This window comes from Urocitellus parryii, chromosome 4 (genome assembly GCF_045843805.1).
Source record: "Urocitellus parryii isolate mUroPar1 chromosome 4, mUroPar1.hap1, whole genome shotgun sequence".
In the NCBI taxonomy this organism is placed as follows: domain Eukaryota; kingdom Metazoa; phylum Chordata; class Mammalia; order Rodentia; family Sciuridae; genus Urocitellus; species Urocitellus parryii.
The window spans coordinates 143,342,958-143,370,388 of NC_135534.1; the positions used below are offsets into that span (position 1 = coordinate 143,342,958).

At 40.1% G+C, this 27,431-nt stretch overlaps 1 protein-coding gene across 1 annotated transcript in view; it reads right to left on the bottom strand.

Annotated features, from left to right (window-relative positions):
* The window catches only part of Pgm5 (phosphoglucomutase 5), a 168,884-nt gene that overhangs the window by 48,283 nt on the left and 93,170 nt on the right, over positions 1 to 27,431 (bottom strand). Inside the window, exons 7-9 of the mRNA XM_077797016.1 lie at positions 19,801 to 19,916; positions 3,453 to 3,588; positions 236 to 419 (exon numbers count right to left, since the gene is read on the bottom strand). Coding sequence (XP_077653142.1) covers positions 236 to 419; positions 3,453 to 3,588; positions 19,801 to 19,916 — 436 coding nt within the window. The remainder of the gene's footprint in view (positions 1 to 235; positions 420 to 3,452; positions 3,589 to 19,800; positions 19,917 to 27,431) is intronic.

The window sequence follows — 27,431 nt, forward strand, 5'->3', positions numbered from 1 at the left end:
GCCCATCAGTTAACAAGTGGACAGAATACTAGACAGAGAGGGTGCATGTTCTGATTCCCCTCTGCCACTAACTAGTGAGGTGACCTTCACCAAGGCCGCCTCTGTCCTGGTTGCAGAGAACTAATGTGTACAATAAAGGGCTTGGAATAGATCAGCCCCAAACACTCCTTCAGTTCTAGGACATCCTGTCCACCACCTCTGCCAGGTTATGTTTCACTGATTCTCTAGCAAGTACCTGTTTCTTGGTCACGGTGCCATCCACAGGGTCCACGTATTCGAAGCTGTCTGTCTTCGCCACACTGTAGATGTGGCTCCCCACGGCAAACTGCTGGCCAATGAAGGACTTGTCTGTGACCAGGGCCTCCAGGTCCCTCATGATATAAAATGTCGCCTTGGGCTCCAGCCCTTCATAGTCAAACCTAGTGAGGGAAGGCAGGGCACAGGATGAACCAACACCCCATCAGAGAACCGGCCACTGGGTGGACCCCTCAAGCTCGTCTAATCCTGGGTTCTGATTTCAGGAAAGGAAAGCACAGAAGAGCACCCTCAATCGGTCTCCCATTTGCCTACCGACCTTTACAATCCAGTCCCCACAAAGTGGCCAGAATGGCCTTACAACAGTCAAATCATGTCACCCCTTTTCCTTAACTCACTCCTGACACACTTATTATCTTGAGAACAAAACTCAAAACCACAGCCCGAGTGGATCCAGTGTGGGATCCACACTTGCCCTACTTGACTTGTTCCACTTTTCACCCTTGTTACTCATTACAGCCACCATGGTCACCTCTCCAGTCTGCAAGGCTCCTTAGCCCTTTCCTTCCTCTGGGACTTTGCCCTTCCTGTTAGCTCCCTCCACCCCATGTGCTCTTAGACTCCTTTATACCGGGCGCATTCGACAAGCTGTTTCATCCTCTTCCTTCAGTCTTTCTTTATCTGCTTTTTGAGATACTGGGGCTTGAACCCAGGGGCACTTTACCACTGAACTACATCCCATCTTGCTAAGTTTCCCAGCCTGGCTTTGAACTTGCAATCTCTCCTCTCAGCCTCCAGAGTTGCTGGGATTACAGGAGTGTGCCATCATATCCTGCTTTCCCTTCAATCTTTAAAACTATTGTCACTTCCAGAAAATGGCCTCTCTGACCATCCCTCCCAAAGAGCTTCTCTCTCCCCTTCTTTCATCATGCCTTACATTTTCTTTTGAGACTTATACAGTCTGTATTTATCTGGTTGGTTTATTTACTGGTTGTCTGTCTTTATCCACCACAGTGAACTCTAGGAGGGCCCAGACCTTTGCTTTCCTGTTCTCTGTTACTTCTAGAATGTAGAAGATGCTATGCTAGCAGGCTGGAAGGGAAATGGGAAAAAGGAAAGGAAGGAAGGAAAGAAGCAGGAATCAACGGAGACAGGGGCAAAGTGAATCTCAGAAACATGGAATAAACGTTCCCCTCAGTTCCCTCAGTGCCCCCTCCCTTTTTTTAAAGGGAGAGAATTTTTTAATTTTTTAGTTTTCGGTGGACACAACATCTTTATTTTATGTGGTGCTGAGGATCGAACCCAGCGACTTGTGCATGCCAGGTGAGCGCACTACCGCTTGAGCCACATCCCCAGCCCCCTCAGTGCCCCTTCTACCCGCCACCATCAACAGCAACACATTTCAAGGAACAAAACCTTTAAATAGAGAATTCCTTCTGGAGTCAGCTCAAACAAGGAAAATTGAGCTATTTTCTCAGATACAACTTCAGGATTCGTATTAGTTAAACTGAAATTGTTTTATTATTTCCTCCCTGCCAAGAAAATTGTCTGGCTTAGAAATCATTTTGTTTCACAAACACCTTTCAACTTACCATTTGCTGGGGTTGAAAGAAATGTTTATCTTTCATTCTACCTATTCCCTTTATCTCTGTGATCTTTTTGGATAGAAATCTAAAACATAACTCAACATCCTAAGAAAAATTAAATCCCCCTTGCATATTATTCTCTAATATGGTATTTGTTATGAAAAAAGTGATGAGCATGTAAGCACTTGGCCACAAACATGAACTATATTATAAATACACTTATCATTAACACCATTTCTTCAAAACACTGCAGAAACCTACATAATCATTCCACAAATGATGAGGAACACATCTCTGACTTGAAGCAATCTCACTAAGCTAGAGGTTGGCAAACATAATGTATTTATCTAGTTGAACTTTTTAGAAGAGCTTCATACAATAGTTAAAATTTCATGTGCTGATTCACCCCCCAGAACCCCAAAAGAGTAAAGGGGCTGGGGCACTTGTTAGGAATACTGACAAGTAAAACAATTCCCACCTGTCTTGAGAATCCTTATTTGAGGATGCAAAGAATAATTTGAGATGATGCAGGCTGTCATATTCTTTCTTCTTGACTAAATAGGAACCCAGAATATTGTGGTGTTGTCTACATTTCTCAGAACATTGCCATCTCTTTGACTTTAATAAATATTATCACAGTCTTCTTTATTCTCTGATATTTATCTAAGTAAATGGCTTCTTGAGAGAAGAAACAATCACCTTATAAGGCTAAAGTCTAAAGCTCTCTTTCTGTCCCTTAAGCTCTGGAAATACAACTGAACTCCAAAGTAGTTAACTATTCAAGAGTAAAACAAAATGAGTCACAATGTATGTTTTCAGTAGACAGAATCTCTAAGACTACCCCCAAATTTCCTCCCTCTACCCTGTATTCTCCACAGTTCACATTCTTTCTTACCACTCCGTGGCTTGGTACTAGGTTCACACACCCAGCAAGTAACCATGTCCCCAGAACACTCTTACCCTCACTTCAACAACAACAAGGAGATAGAGATCACCTCCTCTACCTACTATCTTTTCATCTCCCTCCTTCCCAGGTAATATTTCCATTTTTTCTGTCTCTTCTTATTGAGAGCAAACTTCTAGCAAAATCTCTAACTCCTGAACCACATGGCCCCTTTGAAGGGTACCAGGTTGGACATCCTGGACATCATTTGAATCACTGATGAGGAGGTAAAGGCAAAAGTAGAAAGAAGAATATGAGAGCACCCAGACTGTAACAGCTTCTGTTCCTGCCCTGCTCCTTGATAACTACAGGTGGACAACCAATAGGAAATGCCTCTATTTGAGGGCATTCCTCTCCCAGCCACCATGGTTACCAGGGGATTGTTCATGCTCTACATCTCACATATCCTCTTAGATGGCTGCCCACCTTATAGGCCCTGATAAAAAGAGTAGAGAAGGGTGCCGTGAAGGGAAGTGAAATTTGCACCCTCCAGGTTGGTAGTCCTTGACACCACCCCAACCACTTATCAGCATGATCTAGTTCCAGCCTCAGTGTCCCTCAGATCTTCCTGAGAGATGCTACCTTCTTAAAATTCTACTTGACTGGTTTCAGAAAACTTCCCTGAGTAGTTCCCCAGGGGGCATGCAGGGACCCTCCCTTCCCCTCACCTGCAATAGTAGTGGCGGCCATATTTGGCCCAGTGATCCCGAACAATTTCTTCCACACTCTGCTTCCTGGCGGCGATGATGGAGAGCCAGACCAAGACAGCCCAGAGGCCATCTTTCTCTCGGAGGTGATCAGAGCCTAAGGGAAAAATCAAGGACTGTGTTGAGAATTCATTCCCTGGGGGGAAGCAAGAACGAATGGAGCTAACAAGACAAGTTAGAAAATGCTACACGGAAAGGGTTGCATATATTACCCACTGAGTAAAATTTATGTCCATAATATATTTGCTTTTCTAAATAACTGCTGACTGAAATTCAAACAACAAAACAGCAAAACAAAACAAAACAAAACAAACAAACAAACAAAAAACCCCATAAAATCCTGGAAAATTCTGAAGGAATCAAAGAGCCAAACTGACATATTACATTAGACAACAATATCCTTAATTCATCCATTTATTCAGTAAGTATTCAGAGATCCCTAAAATATACATTGTTTTACATCCTGAGGATATGGCAGTGAACAAGATAGTTCTTTACTTATAAAGTCTGAATTCAAATAGATAGAAACAGACAAAAGAAATCATATAAAAGAACAGATGAAACAGAACAAGTTGCATCAAATTAGGACAAGTTCTTTGAAGAAATTAAAGTAGATGCTGATATCACGGAGCATAAAAGGAACAAAGGCCCCTTTACCTAAGTTGAATGTTGGCCCCCAAAAGACACGTCCTCATGAAGCCTCTGGATATGACCATATCTGGGCAAATGGTCTTTGTGGGTATAATTACGTTGGGGATCTAAATGTGAGATCATCCTGAAATATTCCGATTGGCCCTAAACTCAATGACAAGTGATTTTATAGAAAAGAAGAGGAGACACATAAGAGGAGAAATGGAGAGACACAAGCCATACAAAGACAGAGACAGAGGTATGGAGTTAAGGAATTTGGCTGAAGAGGCACGGAAGGACCTTTCCTTAGAGCTGTCAGAGGAAGCACAGCCCTGCCAACACCTTGGGTTTGGATTTCTGGCCTCCTGAACTATGACACAATACATTTCTGTGTTTCAAGCCAGCCAGTTTGAGGATTTTTTATGGAAGCCCTAGGAGACTGATAGAACTCAAAAGGGTCAATCTCACTGAGGTGATGACATCTGAGCTGACACCTGAGAAGGAGTCAGTCATGCCAAGGTCTGGGGACAAAGGGTTCCAAGCTGAGGGAGAGCAAATGCAAAGTCCCTGAGGCAGGAATGAACTGGACGCCAAATCCTACAGCTATTTATGTAGAAAAAAGAGGCGATTCTTATCGTGTCATTCACACAAATAAAGAGTGCAGTCTAAATGAGTAGCTTCCTGTGCAACAAGAACCCAGAAGAATGTGCTGCAGGCCCACTTAAGCATCTGTCTCTGAGCCAGCTGTTTGCTTTCTGTGAAGAGGATAAAGCCCTGCATTCAAAAGAACGTGGAAAGTAAAGAATTCATGAGGAAGGCTTTGGAATTAGGATTTTGACCAATCTCTGCTTTTTCCCAGGTGTGTGAAACATGATTGCAGTTAGTAACCTCTCTGAGTCTCAGCTTCTCATCTGTAGAATGGAGACTCCATGACCAATCTTGTGATTTTGTTGTATTAATTAAATCAAGTTAAAGAGTTGGACTCAGTGGTAGAGCGTTTGCCGAGCATATATGAGGCCCAGGGTTCAACTCCCAGCACTGAAAAAAAAAAAAAAAAAAAAACAGCAGGCTCTAGAGTCAGATTGTTCATGTTCAAATTCTGGCTCAGCCACTTACTTTGTTTACTACACTCATCTGAAATATGGGGACAGTAATTGTCCCTACCTCATGAAGTTACTTCCAGGATTAAGAGGCTATAGATGCCTAGGTATTTAGAGCAGTGACAAGGACAACTGCAGGCAGTTGTTACTGCTGACTTTGTTGGTAATTCACAGAAAGCATCTATATAGTGCTGCTTCCCTATACATGTTTTGGGACAAACCATTCTGTTATTTACGCGTGTGTGTGTGTGTGTGTGTGTGTGTGTGTGTGTGTATCTGATTAGCAATAACAATGTCTTAAGAAACAAGATTGGAACCAGAGGTGGACAATTTCTTCTTGGAACGGGGTAATGAGAATGGACTACAGAAATCTTGGCTTCAGGACAATGAAACATACACAGAAAATCAACAAAGGAGACCCATGCCACGGAGCTGTTAAAACTTCAAGATGGGATGAAACAGTATCTTAGTTAAGTTACATATCTTTGGTAATCTCTCACTGAAGCTATGGACCATTTGCCATTCTTGTTATGTTTCGTGTTAAAAATCCAATATTTACTTGAGGAAAACATATAACCTTGAAGGAGAAACAAAGGTACTTATATGGAAAGGAAACAAGGATCACGTCTTTAGTTCTCAATATGCACTGATCAATGGTCTGCTGATGACACTGTTAGTTGTCCGATTGTGGAGGCCTCTACGTCAGAGGGACCCTGGGCATTAATCATCACGCCATAAAGTGACTCTGGCCTCAGCCAGTGAATTCTTCACACTACTACAAAAATGGAAGATGTTTGGAAGACTCAGGCTTAGCTCTATGGCCCGCTGCCAAAAAAACAAGTCTAGGAAACCCTGCCCAGTGGGATCGTTTCAAAACCTCTTGTCCTTTTATAGTTGAAAAAAAAAATCACTTTTGCTAACTGATTGGAAAAAAAATATCCTTTTGTTTTAAAACACAAGCTTTGCATACCTTGGACCTCCAGCTGGGTCACATTATCTAGATATAGAACCATTAGTTGCTATTAAGTTTGTGAGATAAGATGCCATAATTCAGGGGTAGAGAGACATAGAGTTCTTTCAGATGGATTTGAAAAACACCTCAATCATTTTTGGCCAACCACATAGTAAACTATGAGTTGGCGTGGATACCCTCGCCGAAAAGTACAACATTTGCCCAGATTCATAAGGGGCTAATGATCAAGTAAAATTAACTGTGCTCTTCAGAGTTCTTTGAGGTAGCCATAAAGACATTAATGGTGCAGCAATTACACAGATGTTCCCACTGGATGACCACAGTGTGCCTTGGAGGGGCTTTTGAGGATACAAGTCTCCTTTTATTATTTCTTTAACTCAATGTTTTCAGTGCCAGGTAAGTAAGAAATGCAGAAAACACAGAGGTATTGAATGGATTTCTAAAACCCCACTATAAATAGTCAAAATGGAAGAGAGAAATATTCACACTACATATATGTATATATGATAGGACTAATAGTGTTTGTGACAAAAAAAATTGTTTTTAAAAGTTAATAAGAAAAAGAGGAACCCCAGGAGACAATGTGTGTGGGGGCACAAACAAGCAATTTTTAAGAGAAAAATATTAACAGTCAATACATGTTTGAACATATGTTCAGTCTTAACTGTGGCCAAAGTCGATAAAATGGGATACCATTTGGGGCCTATCAAATTAGCAAAGATGGGGTGGGGAAGGAGAACAGCTAGTATTGACAAAGCACCAGTGTACGTGAGCACAGTTTGTAGAATAATTTGGCAATGATGATCAGTAGTCTCATAAATTCCTTAGCTTTGGACCCAGCTATATTATTTTCTTAACTTTTAGTCATGAGGACATTCACTGAAATAGTTGAGAGGGCAAACCTGGAAAAATAAATGCTAATTGTTCAACAATAGGATAATTGTGAAAAATCCTCACAAAAGCTTATTGTGTGGGTGAAAGTATTGAGTAAGAATCTTTAGCAACAGAACAAGGTTCATCTAACTTTAATAAATGGAAAAGAAAACATTTATCAAAAATAATATCCAGCAATTTTTGGCAGAAAGATGTATGTATATAATAACTGACACCCAACCGTCAATAAAGGTTATTTATCTCTGAAGTGGTAGAATTTCAGGTGCTTATCTTCTCTTTTCTTTGCAGTATTTTCAAGACAAACATGGACCCATTATTTTTGTAAGGAATAAATACAATTTTAAACTTATCAATGGTGCATATAAATTCATATTTGAAAACATGATTCTTTCCAGAGTGTTATATAGTTGGACTTACACAGTACGTAGCCTTTTAAGACTGGCTTTTTTCACATAGTAATATGCATTTCGGCTTCCTACCTGTCTTTTCATAGATTTGAGAGCTTTTTTTGATGCCAAGTAATTTGTGAAGCATGCTTCCTCTGCCTTCCTTAATTCTGGGGAAGCCAGAGCTTGCCCCTCACTCAGGACATTGCAAGAATTGACCCCTACTCCCAAAGTGCCACTTACCCAGCCTTCCTCCATCCAGGCCAGCTGGCCCTAACCCCCCTTCACCTTACTCTGAGCATCCCTGAGCAGCTAGCAACCCCACCTGGATATCAGAAAGAAGCACTCCACTCCTTCACACCTGACTCCAGCAAAAATCAGCACAAAAAGAGGGAGTGCGTTTTTTTTTCTCCTTAGAAATAGCACTGTCCCTTCTCCATTCAAATTAGCCTTTGAGTTTCCTCAAGTTTTGAAACCATGCTCCTTGAGGGTAGGCAGTATACCAACAAGTATACTGCCCTCACAGAAGAGGGCAATAAATAAATGATAAAATATTAAAAAGGGTACTAAAAGGTAAAATTAAAGAGAACACTCCATCATTTCAAAGGAATATGCTTCCAGTGGAAATACCAGTGTGAAAAAATTAATAAAACCTCATAGGCATTTCCATCATATCAAATCATCACAGCTGAAATTCAGAGAGGGGAACTCCAAATATGTCAATTAGGAACATGTAAGTCATTTTGCACCCATAGGTAACTAGATGGCACATTAGAATCACCAAAAGAACTTTAAAAAACACCAATGTTCAATGCTCCCCCCACCTCACCTTAATACAAGGGCTTGAACCCAGGGCTTCACACATGCTAGGCAAGCATTTTGCCACTGAGCTATAGCTCTATCCTTCTGTTTCAGCCTCCCAAATAGCTGGTACTACAGGAGTGCAGCACCACTCAATGGTATTCTTTTTGTAAAAAACTCCTTGGGTGTTTCTCCTGGGCAGCTAGGGCTAATAGCCACTGCTTAAGAAAGGCACTCCACATAGTGTCATGTTAGGGCTAGTGAGTTAGGCTTCTTACCCCTTTTGCTCTAATTTGGCATTATTCACATGGGTGGTCCTCACTGTAGCCAGCTTTAGTGTCATGCTTTCTCTCTGCACTCCAAAGAGCAAGGACTTAGCCAACTTTGGAATGACCAACTCATCCTGGTTTGCCTGGGACTTTCTCAGTGTTAGCCCAAAAAGTCTCATATCCCAAGGAGCTTCTCAGTCCCCAGCATAGCAGGATGGCTGGTCATTCAATAAGAAAGGTCACTCAATTCAAATGTTTCCTAGTGATTTTTTAGGAGTTGTACACATTCAACACATGCCTCAGCACACAGATTCCCTAGAACCAGAAATGACAGACGGCATGTATATATACACACTTACTTTTGAAGCAAGATTATAAGCAGGAGAAATTCCCATCTAAGAATAACAACAAGGCACCAGCCACTGTGCTTAGCTATTTTATTATCTCATTTTCACAATCTGAGAGCTCCTTTCTTCAGATAAGACATGGAACTTAGGTCATTTGTATGAGGTCGCATGGCTACGAAGTGGTAAAAAGATTTGAACCTTTGCAATTTGGCTCCAAAACCTATAGACTTCACTACTACTGAAATAGCCTAGTGGTGACAGCAGCCCCCAAGAGTAAAAGAGGCACAGTGTCTCACCTAGTGAGAGCTGAGGAAGTCCTTCTAAAGAGTAAGCCAATGAATGGCACTTTGTCCTTCTCTCCCCCGGCATATGAGAAGGAGCTACAAAATTCCTCTTACTTTTCCTCTGTCAGTTTATCTTTTTCATTTACAAATGATTTTAATTATTTTCCTATGAAATTCTTCCAATGCTCTTTTCATCAACTCAAGACAGGGATTTGTTCTTCTATTTATTTATTTTTTAAATAGTAGAATTATGAGGTCAAATTGGGGACACCTCTTTCAGGTGGATCAGAGATTTGAGAACATGTTGTAGAATCATGACAGGTTTTTTTTTGTTTTGTTTTGATTTTCCCATTTCTCAAATCACATGTTCAGTTTTTTAACATCTGTCAACAATGCAAGGCTCGCTTAAGAACTGCCACCTTTCTATGCTTAAAATAAGTTCTTCAATGTAGCAAATGCTCATCAATGGGAGCACAAAGCTTTCCTGCAGGTAAGTGGTCCACATCCCGCTGTGACCCCAGAAAGGCCAGACAGCAGCCACTGACACACGCAGTTCATTCTGTGTTGTTGGCCATGTGGCTCCCAAGGAATAAGAGTATGTAACCATACACTTATCACAAGTAAAACGAGAACAGCATTTGGCATAAATATGCTGACCATAGCTATACCCTGCAAACAATATGAGCAAAGAAACTGGTCTGAAATTTACTCCTCACTCTGTCCCAAGTTGGCTCATAGGTTCATGGCCAACGTTCATCAAGTGAACAAATGGTTAATTATAGGAACCACTAGTATGCAGTCTGAAGTAGTCATCAGATTTGCTCTTCACTGAGAGTGAGGCTAACTAGAAGTGAGCTAAAATATCACAACGGGAAAAACTTCACTGTTCACCCCATCCAACTGATTTGTCAAAAATAAAGAAATCAAGGTGCATAAAGTTAAGCCATTTGTCCCAAGTAGTCAGACCACCTAGAGGTGGTGTGAAGATTATAACAGGGTCTTTCGACTCCTGGTACTTGGCTGTTTCAGGACACCATCCTGTCAAGCCCCCAGAACTCATTCCACCTTCTTACAAAAGAATCAGAGAGATGTGTGAGCACGCCCTTACACAGCAGCAGCAGAGATCAGGAAGCCAGGAAGATTTGGGCTCAATTTGCCTCAATCAGTATGACCTTGGCCAGTAGCTTTACCTTCCTCCCTAAGCCTCAGTGACTTCATCATTAAAGCAGCTCCTTTTTGAGAGAACTCAGTGAAATAAAGCACAGGAGGTGCTAAGCATTGTATCTATCACATAGGAGGTACACAATAAACAATGTATATTAGCACTACTTTATTAACACATGACCTAGGCAATCGACCATCATGGTAGAGGAAGGACCACCTGAACAATTTCATGGCCAGCCAGCCCACACATCTCCCCTGCAGGAACACGCCAGCATAGAAAGTGGGGTCTCCTAACTTATGTACCCCACTCCATTCCTTTGTCACTAAGGCTGACAGGAACAATAGAATCTACTAAGAGTTTTTCCCTGACAGGTTATATGCTGAGCCAGAAAGCTCTCCAGGGGATTTCAAAGTAAAGACCTGTTACTCTGCAGTCATTGTACTCTATTTTCTTAATGTGGCCACTTAATGACTAGTCATTTCCCAAAGCGCAAGTTAGGAAGCCTCCAAGCACAATTTTAGTGATTGCAACGAAATCCCAAAGGACAGACCTTCTTATTAAAAATTCTTCAGCAGATTGCAAAGAAATGCTCAGTCTCTTTGGAAGTCCTCAATCTGTGACCAAAGGCCATGACCTTCCAGGGCGCCCAGTCCCAGAAAGCACTGATAAGAGTTGACACAGCCTCAGAGGCTCATTCCTTTGTTTCTGTTCACACAACATTCCCTCTTGCCACTTCTCATTGCCGTGGAGGATTAACTGAAAGGTCAAGGGAACTGGAACCACAAAGACTCCAAGAAAACGATATGATGGAGACATTCTTCTTGCTCCAGATGGGAGCTATTTCCCAGAACAGGGGTTGATAGTTTGCAGAGAGTCCAGAAAGGAGTTTCAGTTTTCCAGCTTTACCGGGAGGCTCTTGGGGATGTCACTCACAGCAACTCTGCACTCTTACCCAGCCTAGATTGAATTGCACACGTGCACGCAACCCATTTCTAACAGCCCCGCAGAGAAACTCTTCTCCCCGTGCTGATAATGCTGTCATCACGACCTCTTCACCCCACTTCTGCAACCCAGCCACATTTACACACACTGGCCACAAAGAAGGAAAGGAATGTGGCAGGACCTCGATAATGTGAAATTCACAGAATGGGCAGAAATCAAACCTTCAGAGCGTAGCATTAATGACCACCAAAATAGGAAATAAACTAAAGCTTTCTCTCTTTTTTTTTTAACTTTGAGAAATATAAATAGCAAATAAAATAGCTGTATAAATAAGAGGAATTTAAAGCTATTTAGTATTGTGCCACTGCACTAGTGTGAAGCCAATCTGGAGTCAGGTTGTGTGCAGTTCACATATGAAATACAAATAAAGAGGCACAGCCCTAAGGGTGTTGTAAACTGTACAACTACTGGGGGAAATAAAATGTTCTTTCACAAGGTAACTGGACCTTAAGTCAATAATAAAGACTTATAAGACAATAGAGCACAGAATGACTCTTCTAAGAACAGTAAGAATTTAGTACATACCAAAAAAGAAATTGCTGAAGCCTGGAACCTAGCCCTTTGTCGAACATAACTATTTCCAAGTTAACGTCAGCAACTACAGAGAAGCCATGAACATGGTAAAACCACAAATTACAAATACTTTGAAAATATATCCATTAACACTGGTTTTGAGAGAAGAGATCTCTCTAGAAGCATTTTGTCAGCTGTTAATTTGTGCTGATAGCTATAGGATGACTGAAAATATCAAAACTTTCTTTTCAAATTTTACATAATTCTGATTTTATCATAATCCCTAACATCCCTCTCCATCCCCTTAAAACATGCCTATATTTGTGTGATTTTGCTATTATGAGTCCTCCTAAGTCTTAGGATACTAAAATGCCCAGATTTTCAGGAACACTTCCACTTGAGAATAAACATATAACTTACTACTAATAATGCAAGAAAGAAATACTAAAACGTAATTCTTCCTCTCTTCTTTTTTCTTTCCATCTATCCTACAAATGCATACTTAGGATCTACCCAAATACCAAGGAAAAAGATCTGAATGAGAGAGACATGGTCCCTGTTCTCAGAGTATTTACAATATCTGCACAGTGAGCAAAAGAATCCAGCAGATATTAAAAATTTAGAAAGGTACTCAAGACTTCCTATGACATGAGTACATACATACTCTGTGCCTCTTTCTATTGTGCTAAAACCTGAGCAGACATGAAAACAGCCAATTTAAGAGCACTATGCAATACTCAAGAACTCTCAGTGAAAATATTTGTTGTGATAATTATGAAGTGGTTGTTAGTGTCAGGAGACCTAGATGCAATTTCAAACTTTTAGAAAGAAAAAAAAATTGTATACAAAAGCATATACTAGATGGCTCATTTAAATAAAATCTTGAATACTTTCTTGGAAAACAATAAACATTTTTTTCATTGCCTGATTTATTTGGCAGACTTGTAGGGCTATTGACATTAGTTTGCTCAAAATATATATTAAGTATTGTAGCACTTCAAAAGATGGTGGCCAAATTTGGAGATCTTCCAATCTTTCACCAAAAGAACAATTCCTCAGAGTTACCTGTAAAGGGATAAGCTCTGGTTTATGACAATTCATATACTCCCCAAATGGTATCACTTCTTACAAAACTGATGTCAGCAATGAAACCAATGGAACATTTTCAAAAAATGCAAAAGAAAAAACTTAAAAGTTTTTGGTTTTTGGTATCTTAATTTTAGTATTTTAGCACATCTTCTCTGTATATGGGAACAAGTCCAGATTCCTTTAAAATTGGAACCAGAATGCCACTTAGATGAGCAGTCTTCTATTTAAATTTGATGATTTACAAAGCCTTTTCCTTTCCTTCTATAAAGCAGTTTTCCAAGGCCCTTCCCAGGAAGTGGGTGAATACCTGGTACTAGCACAAAAGATCACTTAGCTTCTTAAATGACCTTGGTTCCTTAATAGTACAATGAACGAAAGTTTCCTACTGTCTAGGACCTGGAGCTTTCCATAGGAGAGAAGCGTGATCCTGCCACCAGCCTGTTGCCTTGGCACACTGTGGGAGTTCACGATGCTGCCAGGGGATATTTCCACTCAGGAGATATCTCACTGCTCCTGGACCTGGCCCTGGGCAAAGGCTTGGTGTTCCTAAGCCTGAGGAAGATTCACATTTTGAAGCTTTCTTGGCACTAAAGTGTGCATTTCTGGTTGGTACACAGCTCAGTGCCCCAAGGATGCTGGAAAACGCCTCCACGTGGAAAGCTTGGCTATATTTTAGAAGCTTCCATCCCAGTCTTGGGGCTAGATACTTTCCCATCTCTCCATTTACCTTACAGTTAGCTCCTTTGATTCTGAAAACATCCTAAGACAGAGAGCCCCTATGATCGGCCGACTTTTACAAGTTGGAAATGAGGGTCAGAGAGGCCATCTGGCTGGACCAAGAGTAGGCGGCAAGGGTCCTGAATGAGGACTTCAGCCTCCAATTCCTGTGCCTCTGTCCTGCCCAGGTCAAACCTGGTATGGCACCCCAGGCACACTCCTGCTACAATCCCACTGAGAAGCAAAAATACTGGTTTTCACTTGAGCCATGTTTCCTGTTCCTGGCTGAACCTCAGAAGTACTTGGAGACACTTATTTAAAATGCAGATTCGCAGTCCCACTCTGCAGGGAATCAAAGTTGGGGTAGGATAGAAAATCTGTACCTTAACAGCTTCCCTGTGATTTTGACACAGCCAGCTCAGAGCCTGTCCAGGATTTGGCATTGAAGGAAGCTCAGTGCAAGGACTCAATGAAGCCATTTCTCTTGCTGAGACTGAGGAGTCCAGTTCCTTCGGGCTCCAGAGTTGTCATGTACCGCTGAGTGTTGGAGAGATGGACGTGGTCACTGCTTTCTTCAGAAAGACTGATCAGTGCCGTGGGAAGCACCACACATTGCAGGGCAGGAGACCTGTCTTTTAGTTCTGCTGTGATTTAAGCACGTGCAGGCCTTTCCAGGCTTGGGCACCCTGGGAGAGTCACTGAACTATGCCTTGGGCTCAGAGGCATCATCTATCAAATTAGGCTACAGTTACTTTCACCTGCCAAATGGTAGAGGAGGCAATACTTTTAAAGCTAAATACACTGAAAAATCTCTTGTGCTCCTTGAAAGGAAAAATGATAGACAACTATACAAGTAAAAGGCTTTCAAACCTCCCTTCCAGCCCAGCTTGGAGTGCAATAAGTATAACTGCCTGAAAGCAAAGCTTGTTGAGAAGTGTCTGCGACAAGACCTTCCCTCTGTGCAGGGGTTGTCTACTGTAGTTGAGTTGGGGTCAGTATCTGCGCCACACAGGCAAAGGGCTTCAAAATCCTCCCCCTCACCATCTTTCCAGCTTTTCCTGCTTCTTGATACTCTTTCTATTACCCCACCCTACACATCAAGGTTAGCAAACTTTATCCCTTGGACCAAATCTGGACTTGTGGGTATTTTGAGGACTACTGTTTCATTGGAACACAGCCATGGTCATGTGTCTCTGTATTGTCTATGGGGGCTTTGGTGTTCTCATGGTATTGCTGAATAATTATGACAGAGGCCATGGGAGGCCTTTTGGCCCATAAAGTCTAAAATATTTTTAGACCATCTATCCTTTCATGGAAAAAGTTTGCTGATCCCTGCTGTAGACCCATCATCTTTAGTCTTCTTGACCATGACCTACAATAAACACATTTGCCAAAAGACCTGCTATCTACACACACACACACACACACACACACACACACACACACGTGTATATGGATTATATACACAATAAAATTTGCAAAACAATATTTTTGCTAAATGCAATGCCCTCTGATAGTTTCTAAACTATTTCTTAAAGCAGTTCATGATATCATATTAATCTCATGACCCCTCCCAGAGGAATCTCAATCCATCTTTGAAAAAAACTCTAGAAAAATCAAGCAACTGGCCGTTTACAACACATGTCCTGTTCTCCCACCTCTTTTTTTTGGGGGGGGGGTGGATGGTTCTGGCTTTGAACTTGTGATCTTCCTGCCTCAGCCTCCTGAGTTGCTGGGATTTCAGGCATGCACCACCATACCCATCCCACCTTCTTTCTTTTTCTTTTTCTTTTTTTGGTTCAGGTATTGAACCGGGGCTTAACAACTGAGTCATGACCCCAGCCCTTTTTTATATTTTATTTAGAAACAGGATCTTGCTGAGTTACTTAGGGCCTCTCTAAGTTGTTGAGGCTGGCTTTGAACTCATGATCCTCCTGCCTCAGCCTCCCACTCCTGCACCAAGCAGCCCACCTCCTTTCTTGACATCACTCTATCAGGCAGGGCCTTGTGTGTATGAATGCTCTCCGTTCCTTAGGCATTCATTTAACTTCCATTTTTTTCATGAAATCGTCTTTAAACCCCTAGTCTAACTTTTTCCTTTTCTTATCTCCCATAGCATACTTTTCTATTGTGGCATTTCAAAGTTTCTGCTTTGTAGACCAGTCATCTTCGCATCTTTCTTATTATTCTTAAGGGTGTGGTCTTCACTTTGTATTCTCCACACTATCCAATATAGTACCTCATATGCTAGAAACACTAAATAAATGTCTATTAAGTTGAAATAAGCAAATATTTACTACTAAGATTTTAACATAATTTGCACATGTAATATTTTATCCCCTTAACTGAAGAGATTGTAAAGTACATGATATTTTTTAAGCACTCAATAAAGGTTTATGAAGACAGAGAGGAAAAGATAACCTAGTTATCCTTACCAGTTTTCACTCCAGTTGCTAGGTTTGTGCTATTATACCCACCAATGATCAGAACTATTGTATACAATAATTTGTAATTTTTGAGTTTTTGAGTTATGGTCTCTGGTATAAGTACTCAGAACACCAAGGAGGAAGGAACTTGTTCTATTTCTTAGGCCTTAACTGAAAAAGGTCTTAGCAACTTCAGCTGTCTGAAGCAGAGCTGCCATCTGCACATTCTGAGCTCAGACAGTGGTACTTGGAGAGCTTTATGTGGTCTCTTTTTTGTCCAAGGAAACAAGGGGGCATGCAGTCTCTCCTGGACTGTTAATGGTAATGCTGCTAAGGTCTAATTGATTTTGGTTAGAAAATATCCCATGAGTTCCTTCATGAAGTCTAGTATGGCTGGAAACACTATCATTCTGACTGCTTAAAGTGGTTTTAAGCTGACTACTTCCCCAACCCTTCCCTCATGTGAAACAAAAGCTTCAAGTCCCTGGCTAAAAACCTCTCTTTGTTTTAGCACAACCCAAGAAGATTTATTCTCAGGAATTCAAGTATGGTTTGATAACAGAAAATTGATCTTATTTCATTACACTCACATAATAAAAGGAAAAAATATATTAATATGTCACTAAATCAAACAAGGCACATGATAAACCAACAGCTATTTCTAATAAGGTTCTCAGTAAAAAAGGAATAGAAAAGCTAAGCTGCATGAATCTGATATTGTTCCAATATGAAATCAATGATTAAAATAGATGGCAAAATACAAAATCCATTTTCATTTAAATTATGAACTATCACGGTTAGTATTTAGTATTATTTTCAAGGTGATAGCTATATAACAAGAATATAAAATAAAAGATATAAAAATTTAAAAAATACAAAAAAAGTTTTGGTCATAGATTATATGGCTGTATACCTTGAAAAAAAAAAAATCCAAGATAAAGTGGAATTTTTGGGAAATAAACTACTATAATAACAATGTACTAACTGGGGAAAAACATATTAGTAGTTTACTAATGTTTTCTCTTTACGTAAGCACTAAACGAATTGGAAAGGAAAATGAAGATAGAAATATCAAAAATCAAAGTTATTGAAAAGCTCTTTAGGACATGTAATCCAGTTTCTTCAGTGAATAATTTAGAAGGAGAAAACGTATAATGGAGAAATGCAAATTGAGAAAGACTTAAACAGACATATTAACCACTTACACAGTAAGATCTTTTGGTTCCTAATAGGAACAAACTTTTGGAGGTTAGAAGAGAAAGAAAATGGAAAAAAAATAAGAAATTACATTTGCAGTTCCATTTCTGTACTCTGTTTTGAATACAGAAATTTGCAAGAGATAGTTTTGCAATCCTAGCAACAAGAGAAGGCCAGGAAATCTACAGAAACTCATCAGAGATCTAACATCACAAGGCAATAAATTCTAAAAAGTGAGAAGCCATTTCACAAAAACCATCTCACCTTTGGCAGAGCACAGGAGAACAAGGAGGCCACCACAACAAGAAGACAATAAGAAATCAAGTAAGAATGTGTAAAGGTCAAGTGTAGCCAATTACACTAGCTTGAAGCCCCAGAAATGAGGGAAACACTTTCAAGTTCATTCCCACCGACCTCCACTGAGTGTTCTCAATACAGATCAGGAACAGGAAGGGAGACTTGTTGGTGCAAGCATTAGGCAGTAGGAGATGACCAGCTGGTGCTGGAAGACAAACATCAAGCCTGACTACTTCCCCAACCCTTTTCTCATGTGAAACAAAAGCTTCAAGTCCCTGGCTGTAAACCTCTCATCCCAAGAGACCAGGCTTCTGGATGAAGGGCAGAAAAAACTATCTGTCCCTAGAGGGAAGGCTAGGAAAACTTCTTGGGCTCAGAATCCTACCGCAATACTAAGCAGAAGTTGCTGCCAGTGCAGAAAGTTCAAGAGGCCGGTGACAGAGCACTATTTTGTGTTATAGTGATGCAGTCACTGCTGTAATTTGAGGATGAAACGGGAATGTTTAAAAAATCTCTGCAGCATGCAGTCCCCAGTTTTATTATCCAGTAAAATATCCCACTTCTGGAGGAATTTTAAGCCTGTAGTTCGATAATGTTTATAACAGAAACAATAAAACCCAAACCCAACTCAGCTCCTGACTAGATTAACTTAACCTTCCACACTAATACCCCAAAAGAAAAGGTATGCCCATGTCTGGGCATAAGTACTCTTTACCTGCATATGTATCTACTGTTCTTATCCACAAACTGTCCAGCATTTAATAAAAAATTATGAGAAGCACAAAAAGCAAGAAAAAACAAAAGATTATCAAGAGATAAAACAATCAACAGAACCAGAGTGAGTCAGAGATGAAATATATACTGGAACTATCAGAGACAGTGTGTAAAATAATCATGTTTAATATGTTAAATAATACAATGGAAAAGAAAAACAACATATACAAATATATGGCTATTTTTTAGTAGAGAGATTAAAACTATTTGAAAAAATTAAAGAGAAATTCTAGAAATAAAACAATATCACAGATGATATTGTTCAATAGACCTATCAGCACATTGAATACAATAAGAATCAGTGAATTTAAAAATATACCAGTGGAGATTACCTAAAATGAAATCCCCCCACCAAAAAAAAAAAATCAGATCAGTGCACACAAGAGTTCCAATGTAATTTCTATGGTCACAAATTATATGACATTTGTGTAACAGGAGTCTGAGAAGGAAAAGAGAGAAAGAATATGAAGGAATATTTGAAAATACAATGGCTGAACATTTTCTAAAATTAATAAATTACAACTTAAGAATTCAGGAGAGTATCAAGCAGGGTTAAGCGTGCACGTGCACACACACACACGGTGGGGGGGGGCACTAGAGAAGAGTAGAGTTACCTTAGATTAGGTGGAGGGAAGTGAGGGAGGAGAGAGGAAGGATGGTGAGAATAGGAAGGATAGTAGACTGAAACAGACATTATTGCTTTATGTATGCATGTGACTGCATGACCAATGTGATTCTACAACATGTACACTCAGAAAAAATGAGAAATATATCACATGATGTATGATATAACCAAATGCATAAATGCAATCTGCTGTCATGTATAACCAATTAAAGTTTTTTAATTACATGTTGAAATAAAAAATAAAAACAGACATAGAAGGGAAGCTAGAGCAGTACTTTATACAGAATAAAGATAAGGTTTATATCATACTTACTGGAAAATATGCAAGCCAGAAGACAATGGAATGACATCTTTAAAGTACTAAAAAGAGAAAAATTTCTTACACAAATTTAAGTGTGATAATGATACTGACATTATGTGTTTTTTCTGAAGAGCCCTTATATTTAAAGATCCACATTAATATATTCATGGACAGCATAATAAGGCATGGGGATTGCTTTGCAATAATCAGGGAGGTGGGCTCCCTTTGTGGATGAGGACAGAGATAAAGCAAGACTGACCATGAGTTGATGATAGTTGAAACTGGGTAATAGGCACATAGGAATTTATTTTTTTAATTCCATAATAGAAAAAAATTTAAAGAGAAATGTTTAAAAAGAACATAGTGGATATCATAGCATATATCGTGCTGTCTGGTTGTATTTCCCCTCTAATTAATTCTTCCTCCAGACTTTGATTCACAGAAGGTTCACAGGTCTCCAAACAGGGCTCACAGAGCTGCAGGCCCCACCCCCAGTTACCTCAACCCAACCAAACCTACCAGTGCCAAAGCTCTCCTCTCCACACAGAGAGCACCGTCCCGAGTCCATCAGATTTGAGAAGAATCTCCATCCAGCTGGGGTCTCATAGACAGGGATCTTCATTGATTTGGCCACTCTGAAAAATGAAATTTGAAATTCAATTCACACACCTCATTTTCTTTCTTTTCTCAGCACGGTAGGTAGGCTTTAAGATCTACTGATTCCATAACTAGATTTCAGAACAGCTTGGTCAGCGTTGACAGTTTTCAGGATGTCAAGCTATAATTTAGAAAATGATAAATAGCTTATTCCAATCATTCTCAATGTTGTTTTCTCCACAATACAAAATAGGTTAAGATATATTATATGACATTATCTACTAAAGATAAATGTACCCATGTCCTATGAAGTAGGAATTACCAATGGTGTATAGTGGATGCTGTGGTGGAGTGCTCAGACTCTCTGCCAACACACATGCACACGCGCGCACACACACACACACACACAATCTCTCTCTTTCAGCTCTCTCCACATTTTAGTGGTGAACTACTCATTACACCAGCACCTAGGAATGTTGATAGCTGACAGCTCACAGATGTGGCCCCCAATCTCTGCCAAAGAGTGAATGTCTCTTCCAAGGTCATTTTCCCATCCCTGTGTCAATGAGGAATGTTCAAAGGCCTTGCCTCCTTGCCCAACTTGATACAACTCTGTAGGGCCATTTTGGCTCCAGAGCTCCCCAGAAATCCTCTGAACACTTAGTTGCGACTTCCTCACTGTCCTATAGGTGTTTGCTATAGTTAGGATCTGAAATGTTCCCAGAGGCCCATGTGGTAAAGATTGGTCCTTGATGTGGTGCTATTGTAAGGTGTTGATACCTTAAAGAGGTGGAGGCATGTCCTGCAAAAAGATTGTGAGATGCTGGCCTCTTTCTTTTTCAATTCCTGGCCACCATGAGGTAGGCACCATGCATTCCCATCATGATATACTGACTCTCCACAGGCCCAAAAGGCAACAGGTACTAACCAAACATGAACTGAAAACTGTAAAGCCAAAATAAACCTTTCCTTTTTTTAAGTTGATTATCTCAAACATTCTGTTACAGTAACAGCTGATGAACCGTGTTGATGTTGAAGGCAACTTTAATCTCGAAGGAAGAAAGGAATAAATTTCCTGCAAGCAAATTTCTCTCAGAGCTGTTTCCTAGGGAACCCAGTATGTCATGTTACTTGATATTTTATAAGAATCATCATCAAAAGTGATTTATGATAACTGAAACAGACCAAATAAAGGACAACTAATTTGTGATATATAATGTAATCATCTAAATTTCATTGGGAAAAAACTTTGCTTCATGGAACAACTTGAATCTCACAAACATGGAATAAAAAAAGTCAATAACATCATGATAAAATTCATAAACAGCCAAAAACCAATCTATGCTGTCAAAATTCATGCTCAGAGACTCTGAGCAGTCAAGTATTTTGCTGAAGGTCCCACAGAGGTAAGAGGCTATGCTAGAACTTGGACCAAAGCCTGTTTAATTTCTGCTCAGTTTACATCAACCATGTTCTCTCTCCAAATGTCTTAGTGTTTCAGGAGGGAGATGAATCTCAAAGCATGCTATGGAATGAGGTGGTATATCACAGGCATTGGTCTGAAGAGTTTTATCTTCCCAATGTGTGAGCAACTTAAAGAGAAAAAAACACCAAATGCCTACCAACTGCAAGGCTTCATTCTTGGACGGCTATGAGGGCAGAATGCGTCAGGGAAGGAAATCAGTGAGAGTCTTGGTGCAGAAGAGGAGAAAAGCGGCACATAGGATAAAGGGCACAACCTAAGAACAATTCCTTTAAGTTTAGTTTGTGGCCAGACAGAGGGAAAAAAGTACCTAGAAACCTTTGCTCCAGGAAACTCCCTTCCACAAACCCCAAATACAAGGAAAGTGCTCAAGATTTAAAAATCGTGTGCTAAACCTCTTTCAAGTTTGTTTTGAAAAGAAGAACCTTTTAGTGAGTTAGGTGTTACTTCAAAGATTCCATCTTCTCTCTTTTTCAATGGTTTAAGAAAAGCACAGAATCATGCTTACATCCTGGTGGGACCAATGAAAGAAACCGTCCCCAGACTATAGAGCAAAGGTTAATTTTCAGAGTCCTTAATTTTACAATCAGAAGCTCAAGGAAAGAGGAATAAATCCCACAGAATCCTTCTAGGGACAGTGCATAGAAAAACCTGGGTCCAAATTATCTCAGCAAATGTGGATACACATGATTACCAAAAAGAATGTCCAATGTGGGGGCAGAGGTGAGGGTGAAAGAGAGGGTAGAGGGTGTGGGGACATATATTCTCTGACCAAAATATTCTTGTAGGTTCAGAGCCAAGTTGGCAAGACTGAAGGGAGGGGAAAGGATTTCCCCAGTTCCCACCCTTCCTAATTAATCACTGTTGGGTGGTCATTAGGCGCAAGCTGGACTGGAGTTTTAAGGGCATACTTTTATAACTCTGAACCTCAGTTGCCTCTTTGCAGTCTAAGATAACATGGGTAATGAAATTCCAGGATCCCGGGTATGTGTTCATTTGTGTCCTAGGGTCAGAAAGGAATTTCTCTCCCTCCCTCTTCTCCAGAATTTGGGAATCATCCCAAACACAGCATTCGGCAGATACCATGCATAGACTGGTTTCTACAGGAAGTTCCTGGAGAAAATCCTCCAATAGAAAAGCTCAAAATGAAGCTGCTCCTGCTGAGGGTCTGAACCCCTCTCTGTGTGTGCTAGAGTCAAACATGGGGACTCGTTTCCCAGGAAAAGTCAGGGGATGAAGAAAAAAGAAAAATAATCTGGTCCACAATTTTCCTACAAGGGAAAATGAGCCCTGATAACCAAAAGAACATGCTGGAAGTGAGCTCCTCAGTCTGGCTTTCAAAACCTCCAAAAATGTGATTTTAGGATGGACCCAGTCTCAACCTCACTTTCTCCCACACTAACTGCTGTGTTCAATGCTCCTAACAAACTGAATTTCGCATTTTGTTGTTGTTATATACTGCTTAGTCCTTCTTTATGTCATTAATTTCACCCAAGTTAACCCTCCTCTCCCAATCTCTGTCAAAACCTATCTTAAATGCCCTGTCATCTATAAAGCCTGTCTTGGTCCACTTTGTAGTGCTATAATAGAATACCTGAGACCGGGTAATTTATGAAGAACAGAAATTTACTCTTACTCTTCTGGAGGCTGAGAAGTCAAAGATCAAGGTAGCACCCATATTTGGTTTGTGAGAGTCTTCTTGTGTGTCCTCACAGGGAAGAAGACGGGGAGACAAGCTAGCCAAACACAGCATGAAGCCTTAATTCCAGTAATGAGGAAGGAGACTTCCTGGTCTGATCACCTTTTAAAGACCCACCACTTCATCCTATCACATTGGCAACACTTGAGTTTCGGAGGGCATTAACTCTCAACGTGAATTTTGAAAGACACAAAAACATCCAAACCATCACAGAGCCTGGGGCAAAGCCTTCCAGGTGGTCAACATCTCACCCCCTCTCATCTCCTCACACAGCCCAACTGCTTCCCACCCTCCCTTGCAAAGAGCTGTGGTCATGTGACTGAGTTCTAGCCAATAGAACTTCCCTTTCAGATCTGGCTATAAAAATTTCCCATCTTCCAGGGGGAGGGAAGAATAGAAGTTTACTGAATTAGACAAAGGGAATGAAAGGAAGGAAATGGGATAAGAATGGGAAAAACAGAAGAATGAATTGGACACAACTTTCCTATGTTCATCTAGGAATACAGAACCAGTGTAACTCTGCATCACGTACAACCACAAGAATGGGAAGTTGTACTCCATGTATATATGGTATGTCAAGATTCATTCTGCTGTCATGTGTAACTAAAAAGAACAAATTTAAATTTTTTTAAAAAGCCAAACTTCCCAGCCTCCACGTTCTTTCTCCTTCTGCTAGCTCAACGTGGACAAATCCGTCAGTCTTAGAAGACTGGTGTTGAAGGTGGCTGGCCCACAGATGAAAAGATCTGGATATCTTCTGAAGCACCATTTGAGACAGAAAGTAGGGGGCTAAGTGTTCCTATTTTATGATTAAGTAGTTTCCTTAAAAATATAATTTGTTCCTGTATGTCTCATTTAAATTGTGCATTTTGAGAAAGGAGAATTTCTCCAGGTATTATTAATTCATGAGGCTATTAGGTTGAGACAAAGATTTATTTCGGAAATGAAGAACTTAGAGAACGAGGGCAGTGCCAAAATGAGAATCAAATATTTGAGAAGCAGGACACTTTATTTTTATTTTAATAACCAGCTGAAGATCACCCTATTCTTGTGTGAACAAACAGGATGATAGACACAAAAACAGCCTAAGAGTACCCTGAAAGTTCACTGAGTGTGGGGATGCTGACATCTCCATCTTTGTGCCTCCAGTGACCTGCACAATGCAAGCCCATGGTAGGAATTCAAATATTTATTTACCCAAAGCACAGTATTATTTTTGTTTTTTGTTTGTTTGTTTTTGTGGTGCTAGGAATTGAACCCAGGGCCTTGTGCAAGCAAGACAAATACTCTTACCAACTGAGCTATATCCTCAGCCCCAAAGCACAATCTCATTATGTGTGATGATAGCATTTCATACTAATACATATTAATGACTGAATTTGCAAGAATAATCAAATGAACACTGACTGATCACAACAAGTGCATGAGATGCATATCCTGCTACTCTTGGAATTCCACTTCAAGAAAGCCGTGATAGATTTAAAGAGGACAAGACCCAAGTCCCTCTCCCTTTGTTCTATCTAAAAATGTCCCTTTCTTAAGCATCAAGATGGGGCCATGATACTATTTTCTACGCAGAGAATTTTCAGTCCCCTTTTAAAGCCCTCATCTACATAAGTCTAGGAGAAGATATTTGCCAATTTTGTATGGCCTTTACATTTTTTAAATTTCTACAAATCATTTTAAAAGACAAACTTTTGAAAAGCACTTTATACAATTAGTGAATGAATAGAAATGCTCAACATCATTAAAGGTCTGGAAATTGCACGTTAAAATCACAGTGAGAGCCCGGTACAGTGGTACACGCCTATAATCCCAGTGGCTCGGGAGGCTGAGACAGGAGAATCCCGAGTTCAGAGCCAGCCTCAGCAACAGCGAGGTGCCAAGCAACTCAGTGCAAAATAGGGCTGGGAATGTGGCTCAGTGGTGGAGTGCCCCTGAGTTCAGTCCCTGGTACCAAAAAGAGACCACAGTGAGAGATCATCACATATCCTCAATCATAGAGGGAAAGAGTGGTATTGCCAAGAGCTGGTGAAGATATGGAATTCTCCTGTACAGCTGAAGGAATGCATTAATACCTATTGCAGTAAATTTATTCAATGTGGTATATTTCCACATCCACTTATCACAGAACAAAAAGGAACAAAACTTCCACAATGTGAATGAATGTGACAAATATACAGAGGAATAAATACTATCTGATTCCATGAAAATATTGTTCAAAACAGACAAAAACTAATCATTGGTGACAGAAGTCACAATAGCAGTTATCTCTGGGGAAGAGGGAGAGAGCAGTGTTCAGAAAGGGAACAAGGAAGTTCCAGGGGTGCTGCTCTGTTTCCTTCTTAATCATAATAGTAGTTACATGAGTGTGTTCATTTTGTGAAAATTCCTTAAGACATATACTTATGAGCTAAGCCTTTTTGTAAGTCCATTATACTTTAATTAAAAGTTTATTTAAAAGAAAAAGCCCTTTGCAGTATTTATGACTAAATGCATGTTTGAATTAGTCACGTTTACATAATCCCAGGAAACAACTACTGAAGATGGGGTTTAATAGCATCCTGATATGCTGGTGAATGTCTAGCAGACATTTAACAAAACAGCCCTCAAATTAATTCTTCAATATTTTCACATTGATGAGTTCACTCCCAGACCTCTTCTTTGATGTCTGGCACTGCTGGCAGAGGCTGCTCTTTCGCAAAAGGCTTATGTGAACTTGCACTTTGAAAGCCTTTTTAAGGACGCCTGCCTGGCTCATAAATATGAATGAAGCAGAGTTCAGCTAAACCTGATTTTCTAATAGCAATCTTTTTTTCTTTTTCAGTGTTGGGGATGGAGCCCAAGGCCTCACACATGCCAGGCAAGCACTCTCTGTCACTGAGCTATACCCACAGCCCTCTAAAAGCGATCTTAAAGTTTAATCTTAAATCAATTTTTTTGGGATGGAACAATTCATACTTTCATCTAAAATAAACAAAAAAACGTAAGGTTATCATAATAAGATGACTACAAAAGTTTCTAAGCCACATGTAAACTTGTATTATATGGGGCCTGTATTATCTCAGTTTGGTCTAAACTTCAAAACTCACACTTTAAATAATGCCGTCCTTGACTGGATCAAATGGGATCAGACACAATGAAAAGACCATACTCTAACAACTGCAGAAAGTCTGCCGAGTTACAACATTATCACTGTTCTGGGTATTGGATCTTTCACTTGACCTCAGGGGAACTGGATATATCATCCACCGAATATTCAAAAGGAAAAGCAAAAGATTACTGCATGTCTCATGCTCCCTCTAGACCTTGAGATAGTGACCAATTGTAAAACACACAAAGGTGGATCCCAAACCTAGGGGCCTTTGTTGCTTTATCTGGATGAATCTGTGCTTTCATTAGGTAAGTATCCTGGGGGGGAAGTCCCTCTTTCCAAGTGAGATTTTAAATTTTGTCAGGCAATATAAGGCAGACAGATTTTTGAAGATGCTGACTTTACTTGAAAGAAAAAAACTTGGCTTTAGAAAATTGAGCAAAGATCCAAGAGAAAAAAATATATATACTTGAAACTATCACAGGTTCACTCTCTTAAACTAGTAAATTATCTGGAACCCTATTCATGGGAAATTAAGTGTCTGTGTTCATAATCTTGATGCTTGAGCACTTTGATGTAAACTATTCCTGGTTCTGATTATTTTTTTAAGTTGTTGAGGGGCTAGGACTGGGGAACTTTAAGTCCCAAGTCCTCCAGCTAAATTAAGAGAGATTCAGGAGACAATTAGATTCCCATGAGACTGTGCTCAGAATGGAGAAACATGAGTCATCCTCTTATCATTTTGTTTTGTTTTGCTTTGTATTTTATAGCGTATGCAGAACTCTTAGTGAAGCTTTACAAAGCCTGTATAATACCTTTCAAAGATTCAAAATCAGCTCATCCACCTCTATAGACTAAAAGTGATCAGAACTGAAATGACAGCTTTGACCCAGGAGGTAAAACATTTCAGTACTATGAAGCTTTTTATGTTTTTTTAGAAACCTCTTTGCTTGTCTTCTGTCCTTATTCAATCAGCATTTTGTCCTGGATAGTATCCTAGGAAACTTATGGAGTCGGCATCTTATAAGATCAGAGGGAAGGGATGCCCAGGCTTTGGATAGTAAGTGAATATACAGCAACTGCAAATAGACACTCACTGCAAAGGAAGAACAAAGACCAGGGAAAACTAGTGTTTATATAATGCTGTGTCACCATTCTAGGAATAACACAATAATTCTGTGAGGCAGAAGTTTGCCCTGAAATGTGTGGCATGATCCATTTCCTCAAAGCAAACATCTGGTCCTTGCTCTGCTATTTCATATTGGATTAAGTTTCAG